The sequence below is a fragment of the Erpetoichthys calabaricus genome, chromosome 17, assembly GCF_900747795.2.
Source record: "Erpetoichthys calabaricus chromosome 17, fErpCal1.3, whole genome shotgun sequence".
In the NCBI taxonomy this organism is placed as follows: Eukaryota; Metazoa; Chordata; class Cladistia; order Polypteriformes; family Polypteridae; genus Erpetoichthys; species Erpetoichthys calabaricus.
In genome coordinates this window covers 95,247,676-95,274,578 of record NC_041410.2, presented here as the reverse complement: position 1 = coordinate 95,274,578, position 26,903 = coordinate 95,247,676, and the positions used below count along the sequence as shown (strand labels likewise).

Genomic DNA, 26,903 nt, shown 5'->3' with positions numbered 1-26,903 from the left:
CAGAGACATTCATGTCTCTGGTGACTCTTCCTATGAAGTGGGGGGTCATGAGGTCACTGGAAAGGGGTGTGTGGTGCTCCTGATATCTATGCAAAAGGATGAAGGTCCAAGTCTTTAGAGTCCTGGTGCTTCCTGCCTTGCTATATGGTTGTGGGACATGGACGCTATCCAGTGATCTGAGACGAAGACTGGACTCCTTCATGTGTGTCTCTCCGGAAAATCCTTGGGTACCGTTGGTTTGACTTTGTGTTGCTCATGGAGTCCCGAATGAGGCACACGACCTGCATTGTGATGGAACGTTAGTTACGGCACTACGGCCATATGGCACGTTTCCCCGAGGGTGATCAGGCTCTTAAGATCCTCATTGTTGGGGACCCGAGTGGCTGGACCAGGCCAAGAGGTCGCCCACGTAACACCTGGCTGCAGCAGACAGAGGGTCATTTTCGGAGGGTGGGACTGGACCACGTGTCTGCCTGGGGGGTTGCAAACCGGGATCCCTAGTTGTTTCGTCGTGTAGTGGGTGCGGCAACGCACTGTACCAGTGCATGCTCCCCAACTTGACTTGACTTATGTTTTCAAAAGAAAAACCTTTTTAAATAATCACATATCAATCAAATTTGAATATACATTCTTAAATGTTTCATATTCTTCCTAAAGCTAAGAAACTTAATTTCAAAAGAATGGTATGTGTCAATGTTATGTTGTTTTTATGACTGGCCATTTAACATTTATAAAAAGATCCTTTGTGTTGCTGGTGCGGCTGATTGCGCTCTATTACGCCATGTTTGTAGGCATGAAGGAGACGCCTGAACGACACGCATGCGTATTAGGGTCACGGCGGCCGGCGGGAAGGTGCGCGTGCTATAAATCACGCACAGGAAGTCGGCGCGTCTACTAGAGCGCGCGAGATAAGACAGGGTTGACTGTTAATTGCGGAGGTGTCTGTAACGGGAGTGACTGAGTAACAGGTTAGTTCTAATTAAGAATAGAGCGTTTATTGAATGAGTTTGGCAAGAAGCACATCGTGGTTTGTTCTGTTTTAGCGAGTCTTTCACAAGAACAAAGTCGACGCTTTTCCTAACGAGTTTTGTTTGGAACTCGTTGAGCTTCGGGGGGCGGGGAATCTGACCTCAATTTCACTAGACGACCTCCGTATTTAAAAGTTCGTTTTTACATAGTAGTGTTCTAGTACTCCGTCCTACTGCATAAATGGTATTATTTAATCTTTTAGTGCCTTTAAAAAGAAAAAAGCGGTAATGAAGTGGTTCATTGCTGTTCTGTCAATGCTTCTATTCTTTGGGGTGCTACGACCGACTCTTTAGCACGTACACACCTATGTTGACAGTTTTGTTTTCTTTCTTTATTGCAATTTAAGTAAGTTAGTTATGCTTTCTAGTCTGTAGCGTTTTCCGTATTTATTTCCATTTTATTAGTCGTTTGAAAGCTGCTTTGGACGTAAGGGCCATAGAGAGTCGGTTTCGGCTTTTTCATGTAGTCCCTTTTCGGCAGCCCACTGTTACACATTCTGTATCTTTTTGTCTTTTTTATTTTTCGGAAAATGTGCTCTTTAAGGCGTTCAAATATTTTGTTTGCTGCTTTTTTGCCCACCTATAAAATTGGTGTTTTGTCTGTTAATCTGAGTAAATACAAACGTTAAATGTATAAATGAGGTATGGGATAGAATGAAAAAGGGGATTTAGGCATCAGTGCTATAAAATAATAGTAAATGCTCTCTAACCCCCCCCCCCCCCCTCATATTTTTCAAATACTACATGAATATTCATACTCACTGTTAACATGCCTGCTTTAATGTTATAGAGAAAGACCTAAATTCCTACTTCTGTTTTATTCACAGCTCAGTAGTTGTACACAGGGTTTGTAATAATGTACAATTTTTGTAAATTTATCCAGAGGGCTAAATATTTATCAAAATTATATTCATGACTTTTTTTTTTTTTTTTTGAAGTGTGAAGAGTTTCTCTGGACAGTTTAGCTGGAACTTGTTTTTAACATGAAAATAATTTTTTTTTAAATTGGTCCATTCTTTCTGCTTTTTGACTTGCATGTGACCCGACCAAGAAATCCTAATCCCATTACTTTTGAGAGGGTATGTTTGCGTGTGAAAGTGTGTTCATACTGACATTATCTCTGTATATTTTTTAGGTAATTTTTTCCACCATGTCTGCTGGAAATGCCAAAATTGGGAAGCCAGCCCCTGACTTTGAGGCTACAGCAGTAGTAGACAGCCAGTTCAAGAACATCAAACTTTCTGACTACAGAGGTAATCGGTTGTAGGTGTGGGGAGAGCGTTCATTTCAGCAGTGCATATTGCTGTGGAAAAAATAATTGTGAATTGAAATGTTATAACCTTCCTCGGTGCCCAGTTCTGCTAGGATGGGCCTTGGTATTAAAGATTTAGATTAAGTACTTGTGAAGTGTAAAATTAACTGCCGTTTGTCTTGCTGAAAAGAAGCACACAGCTTTTTTTATATATAAATAAGTACAAGTTAATCTCTTTTTCAAATTTGTTTAGGAAAATATGTGGTTTTGTTCTTCTATCCACTGGACTTCACTTTTGTCTGTCCCACTGAGATTGTGGCTTTCAGTGATCATGTGCAGGAGTTCCACAAAATCAACTGTGAGGTCATTGGTGTGTCAATAGACTCACAGTTCAGTCACCTTGCTTGGTAAGGACTTGAATTACTTTTTGAGGGTTATTTGGACATCGGGGCAGGAGGAGTAAAAGGCTGTCTACTCTGGACACTCTCCATGCCCCCCCCTTTCCGCCTGGGTTTTATCTTTCTGTCCTAACACCACTTTCTTACCGTAAGATAGGCCTATCTGGAATGCATTGACTCTCAACTGCACACTTATCTGTCTTTATGAAGCTGCCATAGAGTGTTTTCTGAAGTACCTCCCTTTATTACCTGAATTTACTGGGGAAAAGTGCAATGATAAGCCATTATATAGCTCATTATTTAAGTGATCTGGGCTTTTGCACATTTCTCATTATAACATTTTATTAGATGTGTAGCTCTGGGTTGATTAGATTTCTGGAAAAAAATGTTCTGATGCTTTTCTATAAACATGTAACAAGACCAGTTTTCTGTTTTTATTGATGGTTTAAATTCAAATTCATTAAGATACAATTCTTTTCTTCCAGGATTAACGTTGGCCGTAAAGAAGGTGGATTAGGACCTATGAGCATTCCTCTGGTTGCAGACCTGACCAAAAAAATCTGTCTGGATTATGGGGTACTGAAAGAGGATGAAGGCATTGCTTACAGGTGCTTCTTTCTGCAGAAATATTTTACACTGTGTGACTACCCTTTATAGATTCTTTTCCCTTGAGGTCCATTTTCTACTTCTTTGAGGGGGGGGGGGGGCACCCATCTTTTCTTGTTATCTATATGCCTGTTGTAGAGGTATTGTACACTAAGTTTGGACACAACTTTACTCATTTGTGTTTATGTTTAATTGTTTTTAAAGAAGTGCATTATGAAAAATTGTATTCCTTAGTGTGAATAAGATGCAGGATATACTGTTCCAGCTAAACACAATGATCAAAGTGTTATTTTTAACGATTTAAAGCACTTCATCAGTCCCTTTCTGTTAAGCTATAAAGCTGCAGTGCTTATGCTTTATGTGCAGCTAACACTTGCTCTTGTGCCTGAATTCCGGAACTTACTAATGTCAATATTTTGCAAACCTCGTTGTGCATACTAAATGAATGGGATGGGGGTGCCTTTCACATTATTGAATAGCGCTGGATAATTAAATTAAATAGTAAGAGTATTCATCAATTTATACAGAAAGAAGCCATTTAACAGTTAATCTGTGTAATCATACTGTTCTGTCAAGACTTGTCTCCATGGAAAACCTAGTTGTATGGAACTATCTGTTCTTTGGAGCAGTGCCAGGAATCTGGGTTCAATTCCTGTTTTAGACACTATGGAGCTTACTTATTCCTTCAGTTTAGGATTTCTTTCAGCCTCTTGTTTTCTTGGCACATCCCAAAAATTTCTGCCTTGGGCTCTAGAATGTACAACAGTTGCTTTTATTTTGTAAATTAAAATGGCCATGTTTAAAATCTTAATGAATACTTTCAGTACTTAATCCTCCACAAAATTACTCCAAGGTTGATCAAAGTAAACCAGAAGGAAAGGTAGTTTTTTATAAAAACTCATACCATCCTCATTGCAGTCTCTAGGGGCACTTGTGTCCTCTTCCAGGCTAGTTAGAGACAATTGCAGGTGATTTGAACTTTTTAAATATTTCTGTTGATATGACCCTGTAGTTAGGATTCAGCGGGTTGGAAAATGAATGGATGGATGGATGGATGGGTGTTTTCAGGGAGTCGCTATTTCTGACTTGAGGGTCAAAACACTTTTCCCTCATCTTTTCCATATCAATGAATGAATAAAGAAATTTGGCCTTTGTGTTGCCTAATTTATACTCCATGACACAGGATTCCACAGTTCACTACTTGGCAACTTCCTGCACTCTCAGATTTACTTGAGAAAAGTTGGATATAATTTCTTGACGAGGGATTGTTTTTACATAATTTGTTTAAATGTCAGATTTCTCACACTTTTTCATTGTAAGATCAAGGTAATTCACCAAAAGATGGATTTGTATAATCCTTTACCCATCTTTCTCAGCTCTGCAGTAATTTTGGAGGGAACTGTATGTGTATGTATATTTGTTTGTTCCTTGCCACTGACACACTGCCCCTCAAAACGACTCAGTTAATTTCTAAATATAGTATATTTAAATTTTGGGTCATTTTTACTATGGCAGCTATGTGTTTACAGTACCAAACATATTTTCTAAGCCCACTTAATCCAGAGCAGGTTCATTGGGGGCAATGCCTGAACAGGACAACCAGTCCATCATAGGGAAACACATTTACACACATGAATATACCATTGCCAATGTAGCACCACTATTCCACCTAACTTGCCCGTCTTTGGACTGTGGTAAAAACTGGAGCACCTGGAGGAAACCCCCACAGACATTGAGAGAACATACAAATTTCTTGCAGGGATGACCTGGGACATGAGCCCCGGTCTCACTTCTGTGCCACTGTGTTGCACTGTTTCAAGTATATATACCATTTCTGCATTAGAAGTGCTTACTGTGGATTTTTTTTTAACCCTTGTTTGTTGACTGCACTTTGATATAAAGGATGTTGAAACATTTAGTCTGCTTGTTAGATAGCATGCCCATATACTAGTGAGTGGAGTTGGTCAGTGTCACCCAGCCTTGCAGGAAAGATGATCTGATTTTTTATATATATAGTTTGTGTACAACATTAACAGCCAACATTTGTCCCCTAAGCCACAAATTCTTTCTGGATGTGTATAGAGTTTATTTAAAATTTAAAAGCTAATCATTGTTGCTATCAAATTGCTAGCTTGACATGTTTAAAAATATTCTACCAAAAATCAACAAGTCTATGGGGAAAATGTATTGTTTACACTGAATAATTTTTCCTCACAGCCAGACTTTATTGAAGTACTGTGGTTTTTGACTTGCTTTAATGCTCACTGGTAACGTGACTTTTCACTGTAGGAGGAACTGGGATTTTGAAGCTGTGCCAAAATATTCCAAAAGGTCCTCTGTCCATATCTGGAAGGCTATCTGAAAAACAAGTCTTTCAGCATGAGCAATCTTCACATGCCTGCAATTGATGTAGGGATATTTAAATATAGAACTGGCCAGAGCAGACTATTGTGGCATGACCTAAAGTGAGTTGTTCATGCAGATAGCTAACAAATCTGCAATACTTGAAACAATAGAGGACTTTATCAATGTGCAGGGAACAAGGAATCTTTTCATTTGTACAACAGGATTATTAAAGTAACTGGTAAATGTGGCTTTTTAGTAATCCAAAATAAACATGTAGATGTTGATCCCTCTTGGCATCGGTATTAAAGCGGCAATCTTTTGGTTGAATTCAGTGTTTATTCATAAAGTTGAAATTGTTTTGGAAGCTTGAAGTAGAATTTAAGTTTGCATGAACAGTTTAAATTGGCAAAAGCAGATTTGCATAAAGTACTTTTGATTTTTTTCTTGCTCTTTCTTTAATTTGGGTTTAATTACCAAGGGGAAACTTTTATTTTCATCCTGATGTTTAGGGGCCTTTTTGTGATAGATGAAAAGGGCATTCTTCGACAAATCACAATTAATGACTTGCCAGTGGGACGTTCTGTGGATGAGACACTTCGGCTAGTGCAAGCTTTCCAACATACAGATAAGCACGGTGAAGGTAAAAACATTTATGCTTTTGCAAGTGTTTCCATGTGTTTAGGACTGCTGTAGCATAATATCTAGTGCTGCTTAGTTAAGGTTCCAGGGACAGATTTAAATCATTGTCTAGTCCCTCTGAGATTTGACTACTTTTGTCTATTTACATGGGGTGTGTGTATGACCACGTTGGTGTAGGTTTTGAGGGAAATAGGTTTGTGATTAATATTTAGTGTTCAAATTAGATGGTTTCAAGTTTTTGGATGTTTTCTGTCTCTCTTCAGTGGAAACAATGCTTAGTAGGAGTCAAATTCCTCTGACAGATGTGATTCCTTAATGCTTTTTTGTTTTTTTTGTTTTTTTTTTAAATAGTGTGCCCTGCTGGTTGGAAACCTGGAAGTGACACTATTATTCCTGATGTTCAGAAGAGCAAGGAATATTTTTCCCAACAGAACTAATTTTTGTAGCCTTCTGTTGAAATCAATCAAAAGCTGCTGTTTGATGGAAAGCACTGAATAGTTACTGTTAATTCCCAGGGTGTGATCAAGGGTTTTTTTCTTGATTCTTATGCCCATCCGTTAGTTCAATAAGTTTACTATTTTGCATATTGCTGAAGCACTTAGAAAGCAAAGTTTACAAAAACTAGTTAAAGAAATGTTATGCAGTATTAACTTTTTCAACTGTTGGTGCTTAAAAATTAAAGTCTAGTGTGATGTGATAATGATGTTTTTCTTTTTTTTTTCCCCTTTCCCCCTACTTTAAGTATGAATTACTTTGAAAGATTTTTATTAGTGAGAATCAGTTCTGTTTCAAAATGCTCAATTTGGGATGTTTTTGTGGTTTTCACTGTTCACAAAACTAATTCTTTATCCCTCAAGATGTGACTTGAATATGACCTGTATTTTAATACTTGAATTGGAATTGTATAGAATCTTCCCTAGCCAGCTGGACATCTTGAAGGTCAAGTACCTGAGGCAGCCTGATGTTGTCTGACATTACATAATAATGCAAGGCCTTGCATAGTCAATAGATACGCCCTGACTTTCCAATGGCAAAAGGGTTATATACTGTGTGGTACTCTACGCCTGTCACCAACCAGTACTGCCCAATTTCTACATATTTTCGGCAGAGTTGATGTGATTTTAAGTGTTTGAGTCTTGTAGACATGCATCGAAAGATGTTATTTATATCAACTTTCTGAAATTGTCCAACCTGTAGTTTGCAACAATTCCCTCCACATCGTTTCCCATCAGTACTGGCTCCTCCGTGAACAGGTATGTATTTACATTTATGGCACTTGTTAACTGCACTCAAAGCATTACCTCCAGCCTACTTTCTTTGCTGTAATGAGCGGATTAATTTGCAGTTGTAATGCACAGAAAACTATGCAGACTATTGGTGTTAATGGAGGTTTTATTAGGTCACGTCTTTCACAAACCTGTTTTTAGTTTGTGAATGCAGTGCACTTTATAAGAGTTCACTTGCAAAATAAATTTGAACTATCCAAAAATTAGATATGTGCTAAAAATGAAGTGCAGTGGTAACTGTACCCTAAATGTAGAATGTCCTGGAGACTGTTACAAGAATGAGACATTGTTAAAAACGTTGCCCTTTGTGTTTTCTGGGGGCATGAAACGGTGACAAAATACAAAGGCTGAAGAACCAGAGGAATCCCATGTAATGGCTGGCTTTTAGGCTTGAAAATGTTAATGGAATTTGCTTCATAGGTCACTCTGTAGTGCATTTGAGGACTTGTGGTCCAAAATGACTTCTTGTTCAGTTGGTCCTTTCAAAGCAAAGGACTGGAAGGGATGAAGTCTGAGGTAGTGGTCTTTGCCTTTGAATCTGATAGCTGAAGGGAAGACACAAGTGTCTGGTTTGTGCAGCATTCTATCACAGGATCAGATTTAAGAGTTTTCATTCTATATACCTCAAGCCCATATTTGGGAATAGGAGGAATGCCCATATGCACAAGGAGAGCATGTACATTCCTCACTGGGTTCAAAACTGGGATGCTGTGTTTGTAAGGCAGTAATGCTATTCTCTGTACCACCTTTTAAGTAATTTTGTACGATATTTGTATATTATCAGCCTTTGAAAACCTACGTATATTTCGTTTTAATCAGTTCTCACTGGTATCTCGTCAAGGATTGGTTCCTACCATGCATCTAATATGGCTGTGTTAGCCACCAGCTCCTGATCATGCTGTAGTGACAAAAGAACAGCTGGATTTGTTCAGTTTTCCGTCCCAAATATTTTAATGCTCCCATCTCGTCAGGACTGTTAATCTGTGAAATCTGTTTAATCTTACTGCATTTTTTAATTATCAAGGAAGAAAGCAAAACATTTTTTTCTCATCTAGGCTTAGTTCCTCAAGACAGGAAACAACTTTGAATGGAATAACAAATTTTTCCATTTGATTAATTGTAAATTTATAATTTAAATGGTGGTTTGTTAATTGAAAAACTGAATGAAAACTGAAGTTTCCTAGAACATTTGTGTTATTTGCCCAAAGATCACTAGAGGGCAGTGCATAATCAATTTATGACTGCTTTTACCTCTACAGTAAGTCTAAAGCTGCATTTAACTGCAAATTGCTCAGTTTTTTAATGCAAATTCATTATTTGCATGTTTTACTTCTAACTGAATTTTATATCCTCTACTTGACACAAACTTTAAATTGCTTTCATTCACATAGCAGGTGCTTGTATCCAAAAACCACTCAAAACTCATCTGTTCAGGAAGGCTTTTAACTCTACCTGACTTTATTACCCCTCTGTTTACTTCTGACAAGTTGCTCATGTAACCTGTGTGTGTGCTAGACCATTAATTGTTGTCTGGTAGGCTTTTATCCTCTGAATTTACTATCGTACTCTTTATCTGGTTTAGTACAGTGCTATATACTGTATACCCTGCCGTTCTTAAGCTCTGTGAAGTGCCTTGAGCACGGGAAAGGAGCTATATAAATGTATTAAAGTGACTTTCAAATCATAGGCACATGAAGTTGTAGCTGGACTGTGCAGATGCTGACTAAAGGTACTGTTTAGAGCAGGGGTGGGCAAAGTCATTCCTGGAGGGCCTGCAGTGGCTTCAGGTTTTTGCTCCAACCCAGTTGCTTAATAAGAAGCACTTATTGCTAAAGTAACACTTCTGCTTCACTTTAGTTGTCTCGGTCATTAAGATTTTGAACCCTTATTGCTTATTTTAGTCTTAAACAGCTGTTTTCGTAGTTTTTAATGGCTCCTTATTAGCAATCAGATGCAAATGACCAAAAAAACCAGCATTTCTCTTTTTAGTTTGTTACCCTTTATATCTGTATATCGTGCACTATTTGGTATAATTAAATACTTGGAAGGAAAGTGAAGAGAAAAAAGTGAGAGAGTCCATTTTAGACTTCAAATCATTTGGATGATAGCCTTAGAAAGGAAAAAAATCTAGGATATGAGAATGGCCTGACATGGCAGAGTTAAAGCACTAATAAGCCAGGAAATTTAATTATTGGCAAGGATTGTTTTCTGCTTGAGCAACTGGGTTGGAGCAGAAACCTGCAGCCACTGCGGCCCTCCAGGACTGACTTTGCCCAGCCCTGGTTTAGATACTACCTTTTTCAATTAATGTACTGTCACATAAAATGAATGTAATAAAATTACAAGTAAAATGAAAGCAAATAATAGTCATGTTAGCAGAGTGTTTTGTGCTACTGCTATTCACCACTGGTATAACAAGTTTAAATTCTGCCTAGGCACTGCCTCTGTGAAAATGGTTCGTTTCTCCCATATCTGTGCAACCTCACAGGCTGGCATATTCTCCTCTGGTTGTTCCAGTTTTCTCCTTGTCCTGCGGTTTAATTGGCATCTTCAGATTGGAAAAATCACTTTGGGCCCTGACCGTCTCCCCTTCATGTCTTAAGACGTCCGTATTTGGGATCACACAGTGGGGGGAGCGAATGTGATGAGGGGCAGTGAGGCTGACCTGAAGGAGAATGTGGTGTATAAAATGACAACCCCACACTTGTTGTCAAAATTCAGATGGCCTGCTAGAATTGGGAAGTTTCCTTCAACCCAGCTGGATAAGCTGGTGCTTGCTGCCTCTAAGGCCCTAATTTTGTGGTCAGCCTCTCTGGTTGAGGACATGAAACTGAGACGGACAGGGCCCTAAAATGATTTCTGGCCACTCACGGTGGGTGTGTATAAGAGTGTGCCCTAGCCTGGGTGGGATTAGTTTCTTGTGATTGGTACTGACTTGGGCAGCTAAAATGATTGACAGATGGTTTAAATGGCATTAAATAACAAAATCTAAACTTAACACTCACAGAAGATTATTCTTGAGAGATATGGCTATTACCCAGTTAACATAAATTGACTTTACTCTGAGTAGTTTTAAGGCTTCAAATATCCTCTCCTAGTAAAACTATAGTACAATTTCAAGGTGTCACGTTTAGAAGTATAATTTGTGGAAACAATGTAAAATGGGTTTTGTTTTAAATACTCAAAAGTGTGATATTTGAGTCTTCCACTGGTGCACATTGGGAATATCAAAGCAGAAATCTTGCAGGACTCACGCTGGTCACCATTCATCAGGTACTGAAAGTGGAAGTCCAGCAGTGCCACAGTATTGACACCGAGGTAATGTGGGGAGATAATGCAATTTCAGACACAAAATGGGGTTTGGGGTGTGTGGCACAATTGTGTTTTGCTTGAAGAGGCAGAATGATGTGCTTGTGCTGTAGTCTGTTATGTATATAGCATCTTTCTTTCCTGAGTAAATTAAGTTGTAAAGGTTTATAAGTGGAAGCTTCTCTGTTTAGGTGATTTAGTCAGCTGTTGCATTTAATGGTGTTTATAGGGCGCCTTTTATACTGAGCACTATCCACAAACACTTGTAGGCATGGAGTGACACACTGGTAACCAGGGTTAGCAAAAGAGGCAACTGTTGCAGTTGTGATAAAGTTCACTAAACCGCTAAAAACACATTTACTTCAAATGCAACATTTTTTAAATGCATGTCCTGTACTTTAAATGTATTTATTTTTATTTCTTGTTAACTTTCCTCTTTCTAATCACTCAAATATATTATGATTTGTTTTTGTAAAAACAGGCTTCTGCTAAATTAAAAAAAAACTTAAAATTTAGGGTTCATCATTCCAGCAGCATTAGGTACGTAACAGAAACCAACACTGGATGGCCAATGACATTCAGGGCCAATTTTTAGAATCACTGGTGAACCCTTGGCTTTAGGGTGTAGGAGAAAAAAAACAAAACAGTGTCCCCTGATAAAGGCCCACAGAAACAGGCAGCACAAGCAAGCTCCACACAGATACTAACCAGCTGGGGGCTTTGGAACCAGAATTCTGTACTTGGGAGACCACAGCACTAAACACAATCCTGACTCCGTCTGCTAAGTGTGTGTGTGAGGTTACGGCAGCTAGGATTGTTTGTTATTGACTACTTTTATAGTCATTTAAAAAAGTAATTAATGAACATAACTATTCTTGAACCTGCTTAATTAAAATTCATAACGAACACTTTCAAAAATGTATTACTCAAACTATTAAGTATCATATGGACATTTAGTGTGCACCATGTGCTAGAATTACCCTTAATTTTTTTTTCCCATATTTTGGCATTTAAGAAAATGAAGGAATGCATTGTGGCTGCCATGTCAACTGCCAAATATGATGTTCTTCAAAGGGTCTGGGATGAATTAGATTACAGAATGTGTGCTGTGATACATTTGGGGGGGGGGTGAGGTGGTACTGGGGTCAGCATACATTTGCCTTTTGAAGATTTTAGAAAAAACGGACAGTTCCTCTACAAATTGTTTCAGGCTATAGCTTCTTAAGTTATTTAGTGAGAGATACTTTTTGAAAGTGTTCAGTCCTTTGTTGAATCATCCCCGTATGTGGTGTGTGAATAAACCTGCAATGTTATGCTAATGTAGTGCAACACCTTAGCCACTAGGTGGCCACACTGTGTTCTTGCTTTGCATCCCCTTGAAGGTGAAGTAGTTATCTGCCCATCTTTTTATTAAAGCCAAAGCCTGTTCTGGCAGCATCAGACATTTTGTCACGGAAGAGAGCATGTAATTCTTGTATATCACCCAAATTACATAAAAGGAGCCAATAAAAGGTGTCATTTTGCTTGGCTTTTCTCTACATCAAAGGAGCGTGAAGGTGTAATGAAGAATTCTGGAAACATGCATACATTCCCAAATTCAGAAGTAAGGGGTGCAAGATTGGAGTTAAACCTCAACAGTGTGCCAATTCATTGGTCCCTCAATAGAGAAAACAAAATGCTTTCATTTTAAGTTATATGGACTACATAAAAAAAAAAATACGGGCACCATGACCCACTTGCTGAGGCAGCAAACTGTGCACCTTAAGAATATAGATTTAATCCTTACAACCTTCTCATTGGGTAACCCCTAAATGAGTTGCCAAGTTTTACATAAGAGACATTAAGAGAACTGTATTTGAATAAATGCCATTAGCTAGACAAGCAGGGGTCTGAGCCTATCCTAGTAGGAAAATGTGACCCACTGAAGCAATTTAATCATCGGTTAACCTAAACCGTGTATTTAGGCATGTGGAATGAAAAGCTGTGCAAGCACGGGAAAACTTGTAATCTTCACCAGGCATGGGCTTCAAACTTAGGATGCTGAATTTGTGAGCTAGATCTGCTAATCACTGTGTCATCCTGCTCTTGAAGCACCTTTGTATTATTTTTTTGATACCAGTTGAGCATATTTAAAGAAGCATAATTAAATTTATGCTGGCCACTTGGTTTTATCAATCAACATTAAGTAAAATGGCTGCATCGTTTTGGCTTCTTTTGATTTCACGCTGAGTTTCTTGGAAATGCCATCTTGGTGAGTGTGCCCCTGTCTATTCCAGTCATTACGCTGAGTGATTCAGGCTACTTCACTTCTAGCCTGGTGCTAAGTGCAGACCACTCATGAGGTGATGATGCAGGGTCTCTGCAAACGATGCAACTTTACAGAATCCGCTCAAGAGTTGCATCACACGCACACATCTCTTGGTGAAGCTCTCTCAGTGACCTCTAAAGAAACTTGAGAGTGGGCTGCGGCCGTTTACTTGGCTGGAAGCCTGGCGCAGCCGCTTAGGGCAGCTGGTTACATGCTGACCTTTTTTCCCCCACTGGGTGGGAAGGTGTGTATGCGTGGGAGCCGTTCAAGTCTTGCCGTTAACTCCCTCATGTGCACGTCTAATTGCTGCTTAATACATGTTCATCATGAAGCAGCACTTTTTGGATTCGCTGGGGTCAGGGTGTGCCTGCTGCAGGCTGCAATTGGGGCCTTAGTGGCTGGTCAGATGGGCTGATTGGTGGCCAGGCTTTGCTTAGCCACTCCACACAATATTATTATTATTTTCTTCCCAGTGAAGAACCACAGCTGATCCTTAAATGGGTGCTTTGAAGGCCATAGAAAGCCAGAGTTGCAGCTTTTTAATTGCATTCCTCCTTTCCCTGTGTTATCAGTAGAGGTTAAGATGTGCAGACTTGCTCTGAATTTCACCTTGCTGTTTATAGATACATAAAAGTGGAACAGTTTTTAACTTTAATGATGAGAAGGTTCCGGGTATTTTTTTTTTTTTTTTATCCAAATTCAGCAGTTAGCCGAGTTGGGGCCTTTGACAAAAAGGCACAAGGTGATATCTAAGTAAAACATTCATACTTTGTCAAATCTGTGCCTACCCCGAGATTATTGGGCATAAGGCAGGTAACAACCCTGGGTGGATTGCCCATCCATTACAGAGTTCACACTTGTTCACAGCTGGTGTGAGTTTTAACTTTAGTCTGTCATCTGTGTAAATGCAATTATACTTTGTGTATTCAGTGAGAAAAGGTAGCATGCTGGTGTAGTGGTTAGTGCTGCTGCTCACATCTAGTGTCCTGGGTTTGATTCCCTCACCCAATCTTTGTCCCCTTGGAGTTTTTATGTTCTCCCCTGTCTTTGGATTTTCTTTTAAAGGGTGCAAACACCAATAAATAAAAGGCAAGTTAAGTCCTTCTGTCCTGCTCATAACCTCACTCGGTTGTTCCTTTCCTTTCCTTTTTGCCATTGAGAAGTTCATTTTTGACTATCAGTTCTCTTTATAAAATTTTTTTGTATTTGGGGGAAAAGTTTACGGATAAGATCCACAGTTGACTAGCCATACTTGCCACGTCATGTTATTGATAAGGAGTGATGTATTGCATGTTGGTCCCATGTTTCACTGGGCTCCATGCACTTGGCAATAATTGAACTGGAACGTCTATAGAGGCTTGCTAGGTTAATCAGCCCCTCTAAACCGGCGGCATTGAGGGTGTGCGCATGAGCGGGCATTGTGATAGAGTGCCATGTATGTAAAATAAGAGAAGCCTGCTTACATTCTAATCAGGAATCTTCAGAAAGGTCTGGGGAAAAAACTAATGGTGTATAGGTGGGGTGGGCTTCACATCAAATACATTAGGGGAGTGAGTTTATAGGTCAGAGATTAAGAGCTGCACTATCTTAATATTAGAACATTAGAATAATCTCGCCAGTCCTGTCCACTTATTTCTTCCAAAACAACATCAAGTCGAGTTTTGAAAGTCCCCAAAGTCTTGCTGTCTACCACACTACTTGGTCGCTTATTCCAATTGTCTTGCCATTCTTTGTGTAAACCTACTTGCCTTCTTAATGCCTTCTGAACATAGTTGGGAAGTCGATAGCTTAGAGTCCACTATAACTCCTAAATCCTTCTCATAAGGTGGACTCTCGATTTTCCGACCGCCCACTGTGTATTCAAACCTCACATTTTGACTTTCTATGTCTAATACTTTACATTTTCTGATGTTAAATTTCATCTGCCCAAGCCTGTCTGCTGTCCAGATCCTTCTGTAATGATATAACGGATAGAATATGTCTAAATATTTACTGGATCATCTTAATGTTTATGTGTATATTTACTGTATACAGGATGACAGTATTGTAGGACCTGTCAGTGTAAAACATAAGAGTGTTGAAAACTGTGTCTTGAGAGTTGTCAGGTTAGGAAGACCAAATGTTTGAGATCAGGCAGTTATGCTCACTAATCATGGCACTGGAAGGTGGAGATGTGTTGATTAGCACATACAAGTAAGGGTTACACTGGACACGTAATAGACTAGTTCAGAATACTTGTACTCCTAAAAGCCTGATCTTTGCACTGAGAATTCACGTTTTTTGGGGTTCCAGTGTCATGTGCATTTAACTGCCTGGCCCTGGTTGCTGTCTGTTTTTTTTGATTCCCTTGCTTATTAGTTAATTATATGTCACATCTATTCATTACTGATTCCTTTTTATCTCACTTGGGATTGCATGGGGTTGATGTCTCATCTTTTAGCATCAGGCATTAGCTAACCCTGAGTGGATACCAGTCCATGACCAGGCACAGCTACAAATAGTAGATGAGTGGTGGCTCTGAAGCTAAGGATCTCCATTGGTATCCCGAAGGTTGCCGGTTCAAATCCCCGTCACTGCCAAAAGAGATCCTACTCTGCTGGGCCCTTGAACAAGGCCCTTAACCTTCAATTGCTCCAGGGATACTGTACAATGGCTGACCCTGCACTCTGACCCCAAGGGGTATGTGAAAACTAACAAATTTCTAATACAAGAAATTATATAAGGCGAAATAAAGAACAAAAAAAAAAATACTTGTATTGGACCAATTTTTAGGTTTTCCAATTAATCCAACATTCATAACATTCTTATATCTGTATAACTGTGTCCAGGGTCTGGGATGTCAGAGACTATCCTGGCAGCATTGTTGTAAAGCAGGAACAAACTCTCAACTGGACATTAGTCCAGTGCACTCTTTCTCACGCGTAAACACACACTCCCATTAAGGTCAATTTAAAATTTCCAGTTAGCCTAACTTCCTAGTGATGGAAGAAAACCCAACTGGTTTGCTGTAGTCATAAAGCAGCAGTCCTAACCGCTATGCTACTGTGGCCCTCCTCACCCAAATGATACCAATCAAAAATGCTATGCTTCCTTATTAATCTGTGTTACACAATTCAGAGTGTAAGTGGTGCTTGAATGTGGTGAATCTCTTTTGGTCCTTTGGGTGGACGTGCTTTAAACGGTCAGTGAATTATTGAAGTGATGAGTGAAGAAGCTTGAAAAACTTAACAAACTGGAGGCAGACTGTCCCCCTCAAACATTCTGTCCCATCCTGTCCTGCTACCCACATCCCTCATCTCAAGCTGCCACTTTTTCAGGGTTATCCGGAGCCCACCGCCACCATCCCATCACACCAACCAACTCAGCAGTGTGTGATTTAAGGAACTGAATGTCTGCTGATAGCCCCAGACTGCGCACCCGTCCCCTCCAACAGCACATTCTGCTAAGCAGACATACATTCTGTATCAAGGATGTCTGAGGCTGGAATGCCAGAATGACTTCTCTACAAGGGTAATGTGGATGTGATTAGACTAGCTAGCGCTGGAATTTATTGTATTTACTGGTTTTTAAGGTGCGGCCCTGCCCCACGCCCTGCTGTGAAATTGAACAGGATAAAACTCGTACTTGAAATGATTGTACTGTATGGATAAGTGAATAAGGGGAGACCAGCTATGGAAAGCAGCATAACTGGCTTTGTGATGCAGTGAGCCTGCATTACTGGGGGTCCGTTAACTGCCCACTTTTAAACCAGTTCAGTCCAGATACAGGCTACAGACTCATTGTATACATTTGCATATTCAAAAGCAATACTTATGTTCATGATAGTCAATGCATTGCCAGATTTCTATAATATCGCTCCAAAGTAATTTGTAATGTGTTTAGACTTCTCAGCACATCAAGCATGTGGTCTGTTTGTTTAATATGAAGATTCTTTTGACACCAGCCGTCCGACGAAGTGCCAAGTACAAGGAAGATGGATACTTACTACTACTTGGGGGTCTTGTTCAGAAAGCGGACGCCACTTGAGACGACCTTCCCTTTGCCCAAACACTAACCTTAAGGTCAATAAAATAGGTCCCTGATGTTAAGTCACTATTTTAGGGCTAAAATAACAGAAATGTGAAACGTACTTATATACAGTACCTAATATTAATTATTGTGAAACAACCAAGTGGCGTCCACTTTCTGAACAAGAGCCCTACTTGGGTAGACTTTATTATCCCTGAAGGAAAATTGTTTGCAACAGGGAAGTACAAACCTAAAACATTGCTTTACGACTATATGAATATAAACCAAGAGACAAGGAATTTTGTTATAATAAGAGCATGCACTTGACTTGCTACAGATATGAATATTTTAACAATACACTGTAATAACTTAGAGTTCTGTGGGGCCTTTGTAACAACAGCATTTCAACTTCCAAAACAACTCGGAGTCCTGCCACGTGCAAAAATTTGCTGACGACACCGCTATCGTGGGCTGCATGAGGAGTATAGGAACCTAATCAAGGACTTTGTTAAATGGTGCGACTCGAACCACCTGCAACTGAACACCAGCAAAACCAAGGAGCTGGTGGTGGATTTTAGGAGGACCAGACCCCTCATGAACCTCGTGATCATCAGAGGTGACTGTGTGCAGAGGGTGCAGACCTATAAATACCTGGGAGTGCAGCTGGATGATAAATTGGACTGGACTGCCAATACTGATGCTCTGTGCAAGAGAGGACAGAGCCGGCTATACTTCCTTTGAAGGCTGGCATCCTTCAACATCTGCAATAAGATGCTGCATATGTTCTACCAGACGGTTGTGGCGAGCGCCCTTTTCTACGCAGTGGTGTGCTGGGGAGGCAGCATAAAGAAGGATGCCTCACGCCTGGACAAACTGGTGAGGAAGGCAGGCTCTATTGTAGGCACGGAGTTGGACAGTTTGACATCCGTGGCAGAGCGACGGGCACTGAGTAGACTCCTGTCAATCATGGAGCATCCACTGAACAGGATCATCTCCAGACAGAGGAGCAGCTTCAGCGACAGACTGCTGTCACCGTCCTGCTCCACTGACAGACTGAGGAGATCGTTCCTCCACCACACTATGTGAATCTTCAATTCCACCCAGGGTGGTAAACGTTAACATTATACAAAGTTACTGTCTTTATACCTGCATTTATATCACACTTTAATTTAATATTGGTTTTATCATTATGCTGCTGCTGGAGTATGTGAGTTTCCCCTTGGGATTAATAAAGTATCTATCTATCTATCTATCTATCTATCTATCTATCTATCTATCTATCTATCTATCGAGTGCATTTTCATACAAATGATGGAGCACAAAGTTCTTTACAAGATGAAGAAAGAACAAAAATATATATAAAAATAAAATTAGGCAATACTAATTAACAAAGAAAAGTAAAGTCCGATGGCAGTTACATGGGAATAATGTATTTTTTTTCTTTTTAACAATATTTTCATCTTGTCTTTCATTCTGTTTTTTTGCCAGGTGTTCTAATTGTTTAATTAATCCATTATTTTCTAATTAGTGGATCTAATGCTAAAGTAGTTGCAGCCTTTGGTTATTCCGTGTTGTTTGCCGGGCGGTCTGCTTTGCTTGTTTTTGTCGTTATTAAGATACAATGAAGGGAGCAAACTGCACAGAGAAAGGGCAAAATATAATGAAATCAACAAAAGGGAGTTAAGCATTTAAATCTCTAGGGAAACAATGGAAATATTCATAAATGTCTTATAAATGTATAAATCATGCTGCGGTGCTTTCTTCTTAAAGAGAAGAGAAAAAAAATGCCAGCTAATTAATTGAGCTCGGTGGCGCAGTGGTAGCGCTGCTGCCTCGCAATTTGGAGACCCGGGTTCGCTTCCCGTTCCCTCCATGCATGGAGTTTGTATGTTCTCCCCATGTCTGCGTGGGTTTCCTCCCACAGTCCAAAGACATGCAGGTTAGGTGCATTGGCGATTCTAAATTGTGCTTGGTGTGTGCGTGTGTGCCCTGCGGTGGGCTGGGGTTTGTTTCCTGCCTTGCATCCTATGTTGGTTGGGATTGGCTCCAGCAGACCCCTGTGACCTAACCTGTAGTTAGGATATAGCGGGTTGGATAATGGATGGACGGTGCTATCAGATGTTGTCACTGATCATGAATCTAGTTGGAACAAAAACTTGCAGCCACAGTGGGCCCCCCAGGACTGGAGTTGGGGACCCCTGCTTTGTAGGGTCAACACCGTCACGTGAAATTCTTACTTGGATGTGCTGATCAACATGCAACAAGTCACCACTCTTTTACTACTCTTGTTCAGATAGTTATTGATCCCTGAAATTAACAAATACAGGTGCTGGTCATAAAATTAGAATATCATGACAAAGTTGATTTATTTCAGTAATTCCATTCAAAAAGTGAAACTTGTATATTAGATTCATTCATTACACATGGACTGATGTATTTCAAATGTTTATTTCTTTTAATGTTGATGATTATAACTGACAACTAATGAAAGTCCCAAATTCAGTATCTCGGAAAATTAGAATATTGTGAAAAGGTTCAATATTGAAGACACCTGGTGCCACACTCTAATCAGCTAATTAACTCAAAAGCCTTTAAATGGTCTCTCAGTCGAGTTCTGTAGGCTACACAATCATGGGGAAGACTGCTGACTTGACAGTTGTCCAAAAGACGACCATTGACACCTTGCACAAGGAGGGCAAGACACAAAAGGTCATTGCTAAAGAGGCTGGCTGTTCACAGAGCTCTGTGTCCAAGCACATTAATAGAGAGGCGAAGGGAAGGACAAGATGTGGTAGAAAAAGTGGACAAGCAATAGGGATAACCGCACCCTGAAGAGGATTGTGAAACAAAACCCATTCAAAAATGTGGGGGAGATTCACAAAGAGTGGACTGCAGCTGGAGTCAGTGCTTCAAGAACCACCATGCACAGACGTATGCAAGACATGGGTTTCACCTGTCGCATTCCTTGTGTCAAGCCACTCTTGAACAAGAGACAGCGTCAGAAGGGTCTCGCCTGAGCTAAAGACAAAAAGGACTGGACTGCTGCTTTCTGATGAAAGTAAATTTTGCATTTCCTTTGGAAATCAAGGTCCCAGAGTCTGGAGGAAGAGAGGGGAGGCACAGAATCCAGGTTGCATGAGGTCCAGTGTAAAGTTTCCACAGTCAGTGATGGTTTGGGGTGTTATGTCATCTGCTGGTGTTGGTTCATTGTGTTTTCTGAGGTCCAAGGTCAACGCGGCCGTCTACCAGGAAGTTTTAGAGCACTTCATGCTTCCTGCTGCTGACGAACTTTATGGAGATGCAGATTTCATTTTCCAACAGGACCTGGCACCTGCACACAGTGCCAAAGCTACCAGTACCTGGTATAAGGACCATAGTATCCCTGTTCTTGATTGGCCAGCAAACTCGCCTGACCTTAACCCCATAGAAAATCTATGGGGTATTGTGAAGAGGAAGATGCAATACCTGCGGTGGGTTGGCACCCTGCCCAGGATTGGTTCCTGCCTTGTGCCCTGTGTTGGCTGGGATTGGCTCCAGCAGACCCCCGTGGCCCTGTGTTCGGATTCAGCGGGTTGGAAAATGGATGGATGGATGGATGGAAGATGCAATACGCCAGACCCAACAATTCAGAAGAGCTGAAGGCCACTATCAGAGCAACATGGGCTCTCATAACACCTGAGCAGTGCCACAGACTGATCGACTCCATGCCACGCCGCATTGCTGCAGTAATCCAGGCCAAAGGAGCCCCAACTAAATATTGATTGCTGTACATGCTCATACTTTTCATGTTCATACCTTTCAGTTAGCCAGCATTTCTAAAAATCCTTTTTTTGCATTGGTCTTAATTGATATTCTAATTTTCCGAGATACTGAATTTGGGACTTTCATTAGTTGTCAGTTATAATCATCAACATTAAAAGAAATAAAATTTGAAATACATCAGTCTGTGTGTAATGAATGAATCTAATATACACGTTTCACTTTTTGAATGGAATTACTGAAATAAATCAACTTTGTCATGATATTCTAATTTTATGACCAGCACCTGTAAATGCAACATAACAGCAGATTCCATAAACGAATTAAAAATGAGGCTCATCACAGTTTTGTCTGCTTAAGCACAATTGAGTTTTTTTTTTTTAGGAAGGACAGCCATTTCTACCTCCTTTTATTGATTTGTCCTGTATTTAGATCAAACGTCATGCTGTTAGCAATCATTACCCCAAATGTTTGGCAGCCCTTTTATAATTGTTGGGAGGAGAAGGAGAAAGAGGTTAGGACACGGGTGTCAAACTCCAATCCTGGAGGACCGGAGTGGCTGCAGGTTTTCATTCTCACCATCTTCTTCATCAGTGACCAGTTTTTTTCTGCTAATTCACTTCTTTTGCCTTGGTTTTAATTAACGTGACTCAGGCCCCTTAGTTGTCTTTTTTTCCTTAATTAGCCAAACAATAATGAGACACAAAACAAGCAGCCACATGACCAGCTCACCTGTGCCATTCTCTCAATATCTGAAAATAAAGATAGGTGATGGTCTCAGTAAGGCTGATCTGCTCAGGTCACCTAAACATCTTGACGGTGTTCTTAGAAAAAACAGAAAAATCAACAGTTTGGGAAATGTCTGCTGTGGGAGAATGAGAGCAGCAACAACCCATGGAATTAAATCACGGGTTTAATTAACAGCAAGAATTGGCTTCTTATTAATAATAATTATAATAATAATTCTTTGCATTTATATAGCGCTTTTCTCACTACTCAAAGCGCTCAGCAATTGCAGGTTAAGGACCTTGCTCAAGGGCCCAACAGAGCAGAGTCCCTATTGGCATTTACGGGATTTGAACCGGCAACCTTCCAATTGCCAGTGCAGATCCCTAACCTCAGAGCCACCACGAGACTGGTTGGAGTTTGAAATCCCAGTTTAGCTGCTCATCTGTCGGCTCATTTCACATCTCATTTCTGATTGGCTGTCATTTAATGAAGAAAGGAATCAATTCAGAGGAATGAATCCTTAAAAATACGGCTATTTAAATTCAATTCTATTAAAAGAAGTTAATTAGAAGTGAAAACTGGGCACTGATTAGGAAAAGGGTGAGAATGAAAACCTGCAGCCACTGTGGCCCTCCAGGCCCGGAATTCGACACCCCTGGGTTAGGAGCAGGCGCTGATACAGCGCACTGTCACACCCACCACATGACAAACTACCCCAGATTAGGACCTGAGTGCAGCCATGCGACAGGTGACACCTCGGCACCACACTTAGTTCAGATGGAATGGAACACTGGGAGGTTTTAATGATGGCTGGAGTGCCAATTCTGCCACCAATCCCCAAGTTGTTCCTGTACGTTGAAGGGTCTCCTTGCAGAGCTGGATGCAGATTAAAGTCATAGCCAGGAGGAGACAACAACAACATTTATTTATATAGCACATTTTCTTACAATAAGTAGCTCAAAGTGCTTTACATAATGAAGAAAAGAAAAATAAAAGACAAAATAAGAAATTAAAATAAGACAACATTAATTAACATAGAAAAGAGTAAGGTCTGATGGCCAGGGGGGACAGAAAAAACAAAAAAAAACTCCAGAAGGCTGGAGAAAAAAATAAAATCTGCAGGGGTTCCAGGCCATGAGACCACCCAGTCCCCTCTGGGCATTCTACCTAACATAAATGAAATAGTCCTCTTTGTTTTTAGGGTTCTCACGGAAGGACTTGATGATGATGGTCATGCAGACTTCTGGCTTTTAATCCATCTCTGTTGGACCATTACGGTACTTTGAGAAGATGGTGGTGGCGCAACCATGAATAGTTATTATAATGAATTGGATATACAGAGTATCGGGATTAAATTAAAGTGAAGTTATGAGAAAGCCATGTTACAGTAATGTGTTTTCAGCAGTTTTTTAAAGTGCTCCACTGTATTAGCCTGGCGAATTCCTACTGGCAGGCTATTCCAGATTTTAGGTGCAGAACAGCAGAAGGCCGCCCGCCTCACCACTTCTTTTAAGTTTTGCTCTTGGAATTCTAAGGAGACACTCAGTTGAGGATCTGAGGTTACGATTTGGAATATAAGACGTCAGACATTCCGATATATAAGATGGGGCGAGATTATTTAAGGCTTTATAAACCATAAGCAGAATTTTAAAGTCAATCCTGAATGATACAGGTAACCAGTGTAGTGACATCAAAACTGGAAAAATGTGCTCGGATTTTCTTTTCCTGAGACGGAGGGGACCATTAAAATTCTCATTGGTTTTAGAAGTATTTAGATGTAAAAAGGAACAATCGCCCGACTTCTGAATTTACTTTTTTATTATTCACTCCACACATGTCAAGTTTAACTTGATATGTACTGTAAATGTGGTTTAATGTTACATATTCAGAATTCTCTTCATGTACATCAAGCTTGACTTCACATTTGTCTGAGATTGTTTTCACGTACAGACGACGGAGGGTTTGAGGTGAGGTAGCTCTTCTCACTGATCATGCTGCTGGGGAGTGGAAATGCGTTGCATGTTTATTAGCACAGGCAAGAAAGAATTTCACTGGACTCTGTACACGTGACAATAGTGACCTTAACAACGATACGTGACTGTCCGCGTGTGAAGGGCGAACAATAACTGAGTCATCTGTTGATATGAAGATGTGCAGCCCTGGTGTGAACTCTGGCAATTATTAGAATACAAAAAAAAATGATGCATTAATTTGGACGTCTCTCCATTTACTACCCCACTAATCTAGTTTAGGGACAGGCAGGAGTCAAGGCAGGAACCAACCCAAGATGGTGTGCCAGTCCGTCGCTCCATGATTGCTCATATTGTGCCACTTTGAAGTTGTTTATTAACTTAATACTCCTGATTGGGATGTGGGAGAGAAGCCCTCACAGGCAGAACATGCCCAGGACCCTGGAGTCTTTATTGTTTCATTTTGTTTGTTATCTTTTACTGTTTATTTTGGTCTGCTCTTGGGTCCAGTAAGAGACTGCTCATCTCTGTAGCTTCTAACATTTTTAGAAATGATCTGTCACTATTGTTTTTTTTTTTTTTTAAATTTTACTAGGGGGCTTTGCCCGCTGCTCGCTTCGCTTGCCAACCCCCCGGCCTGTGCTACACACCAGTCACGTCTCTGCCGCTCGCATTTGTGGATTTCACTCTCACCAAACAACAAATCTTTTACTTCTCGCGGATCGGCCTCTTCATTGGGAAGCAATGCTACTTTTCCCTGATGGCAACACATTTTTGACGATCTACAAGTCTCTGACTTAAAGTTTAAAGCCAAACAATATCTACATACTTCTGTCATATCACCTGTGTCCATATATTTTATATTATATATATTATATTTTATATTATTTTATATCCATATATTTTTACCTTTTCGTCAATATCGCATTGAATTTTGATTCCGTGTTTGGAATGACATCGTGACAACGCAATGAATAACTTCCCGTGAGTGAATATCGTTTCTTTCTCTCTACACGAACTGTGTCTGACAATAGCATTCACATAAATGAGAAATGATTGGACCGTGTACATGGCTGTAAATGTTTTATATGTGGGCGGGACTTCTTCAAATCTCTTTGCATAAAGTCTTCTCTCGCGGGATTTCACTGTCACCAAACAACAAATCTTTTAATTCCCGCAGATACACCTCTTCATTGGGAAGAAACACGACTTTTCCCTGATGGCAACACGAATTAGATGATCTACAAGTCTCCGACTTAAACATTAAAGCCAAACAATATCTATATACTTCAGTTATGTCACCTATGTCCATATATTCGATCTCTTTTCGCTTTTACCTTTTTGTCAAGATCGCATTGAATTTTGATTCCGTGTTAGGAATTCCATCGTGACAACACGATGAATAACTGCCCGTGAGTGAATATCGTTTCTTTCTCTCTACACGAACTCTGTCTGGCAACAGCATTCACACAAATGAGAAATGACTGAACCGCATGTGTGGTTGTAAATGTTTTAGATGTGGACAGGACTTCTTGAAATCTCTTTGCATAAAGTCTTCTCTCGCGGGATTTCACTTTCACCAAACAACAAATCTTTCAATTCTCGCGGATATGCCTCTTCATTGGGAAGTAACACTACTTTTCCCTCATGGCAGCACGAATTAGATGATCTACAAGTCTCCGACTTAAATGTTAAAGCCAAACAATATCTACATACTTCTGTCATATCGCCTGTGTCCATATATTCGATCTCTTTTCACTTTTACCTTTTCGTCTATCGCATTGAATTTTGATTCCGTGTTTGGAATGACATCGTGACAACGCAACGCCCATGAGTGAATATCGTTTCTACAAGTCTCCGACTTAAAGTTTAAAGCCTAACAATATTTTCAATCTCTTTTCGTTGTTCTGTTATTTCACCGAGTAATAATTTCCTTTTGTTTGTGCTAATGCAAACTTTCCTATCCTTTTTTTGAGACAGAGTTTCGTCTCGTGGGTCGTGAAAGTGTCTCTCTGAGAAAGTCACGTCTTGATTCCTTCCAAGATTTTTTTTTATTCAATGCGATCTTGAAGAAAAGTTAATTCCATATATTGTTTTTACTAAAGTTTTAAAGTAAAAGTGAAAATAATGCATATGTGACAATTCCCATGAAAATAGCAATCTCTTTAAATTGTATATCTGTTTAACCAAACCCGGGGGTGGGCGAGTGAAGCGGAGCCCCTTAGTTTTTATTAGGATAAATATTTGTAGGATTCCAGCAAAGAATATAAACAAGTATTTGTTAACAAACCACACACTTGTTAGGAAAACCGCATGTAGACACCGTCAGAATGTGTAGAGTCCAAGCAGACACTGATCAGGCCAGGATTTGAACCCGGGACTTCACAGATATGAGGACGCAATTCTGACCACCTCGCCCACTGTACTACGCCTTACTTAAATAATAATTATATGCTCTTTTCAAATTAGTTTGGGGGTCATGGTGGGGTTGGAGTCTATCCCCTGCAACATGAGGTGCAGGATGCTAACCAGACCTGTGTCTACTCACACACACACACGTGGCACCAGTCCATAGTGCCCATATCATTACGCACTACTACAGCGCTCTTATGGCAGAAAACCCAGGCCGACACCAGGAGATTTGAACATTGGAGCCGCATTGCTAGAGTGTTACAAGACTGCACCACTGCATTGCCCTCAAGTAAAGTTTTTTACATTTAAAGGTGACTCAGAAGTGGTCCCTGCGAACCACAAATGAGGGCGGCGGAGCACGAGAGGCGAGGCAGTGTGTTCGCGTTGAACTTCTCTTTTCTTTTCGCCTTTGAAGGAGAACCCTGACCTTTACTATTTACTGGAAAGGTCAGGGCTGAATTTGTTTGGTGGCAAAGGTTTATTTAGTGATAAACCCAAATCTATGGGGTGGGGGTGGATTTGGGGATTTTGTTTCGGTTGTGAGCCTCAGGTCTCCTCCCACCTGCTAGCTTCATGTCTGCGTTTCCTGTCATGGATCGGTGCCCCCCTATCGGGTGTTATCCTGCCTTGCACTCATTGCTGTTCATTTGGGCTTGAAGTCCCCTATGACCCTCCCAAATCGGTATTTACTGCGCCTTCTTAATTATTTGGACGATCAAGGGCACACAGTGCCTGTCCCAACAGCATTGAGCACATGGCAGGATCCAACTCGAGACGGGACATCAGTCAATTACAAAGCACACACACACACGAATGAAAAGGCTGTCACAACCATTTGGGATGTGGGAAGCAA

General features: G+C 40.3%; 2 protein-coding genes across 2 annotated transcripts in view; one reads left to right on the top strand and one right to left on the bottom strand.

The window, feature by feature from the left end:
* rnf11a (ring finger protein 11a) overlaps positions 1-26,903 on the bottom strand; it is a 628,093-nt gene that overhangs the window by 199,904 nt on the left and 401,286 nt on the right. The window lies entirely within an intron of this gene.
* LOC114667775 (peroxiredoxin-2) lies at positions 838-6,969 on the top strand. The gene is made up of 6 exons (XM_028823217.2): positions 838-968; positions 2,164-2,281; positions 2,534-2,687; positions 3,164-3,286; positions 6,140-6,270; positions 6,621-6,969. Exons 2-6 carry the CDS (start codon positions 2,179-2,181, stop codon positions 6,704-6,706), a joined length of 597 nt encoding a protein of 198 aa, XP_028679050.1. The 5' UTR covers positions 838-968; positions 2,164-2,178; the 3' UTR covers positions 6,707-6,969.

What these genes read in the sequence shown, in the direction of transcription:
- LOC114667775 (XM_028823217.2), top strand. Translation starts at nt 2,179, where the DNA reads ATGTCTGCTGGAAATGCCAAAATTGGGAAGCCAGCCCCTGACTTTGAG. An exon ending in CAGTTCAGTCACCTTGCTTG is followed by an intron (nt 2,688 to 3,163) that starts GTAAGGACTTGA and finishes CTTTTCTTCCAG; the next exon opens with GATTAACGTTGGCCGTAAAG. An exon ending in GATGAAGGCATTGCTTACAG is followed by an intron (nt 3,287 to 6,139) that starts GTGCTTCTTTCT and finishes CCTGATGTTTAG; the next exon opens with GGGCCTTTTTGTGATAGATG.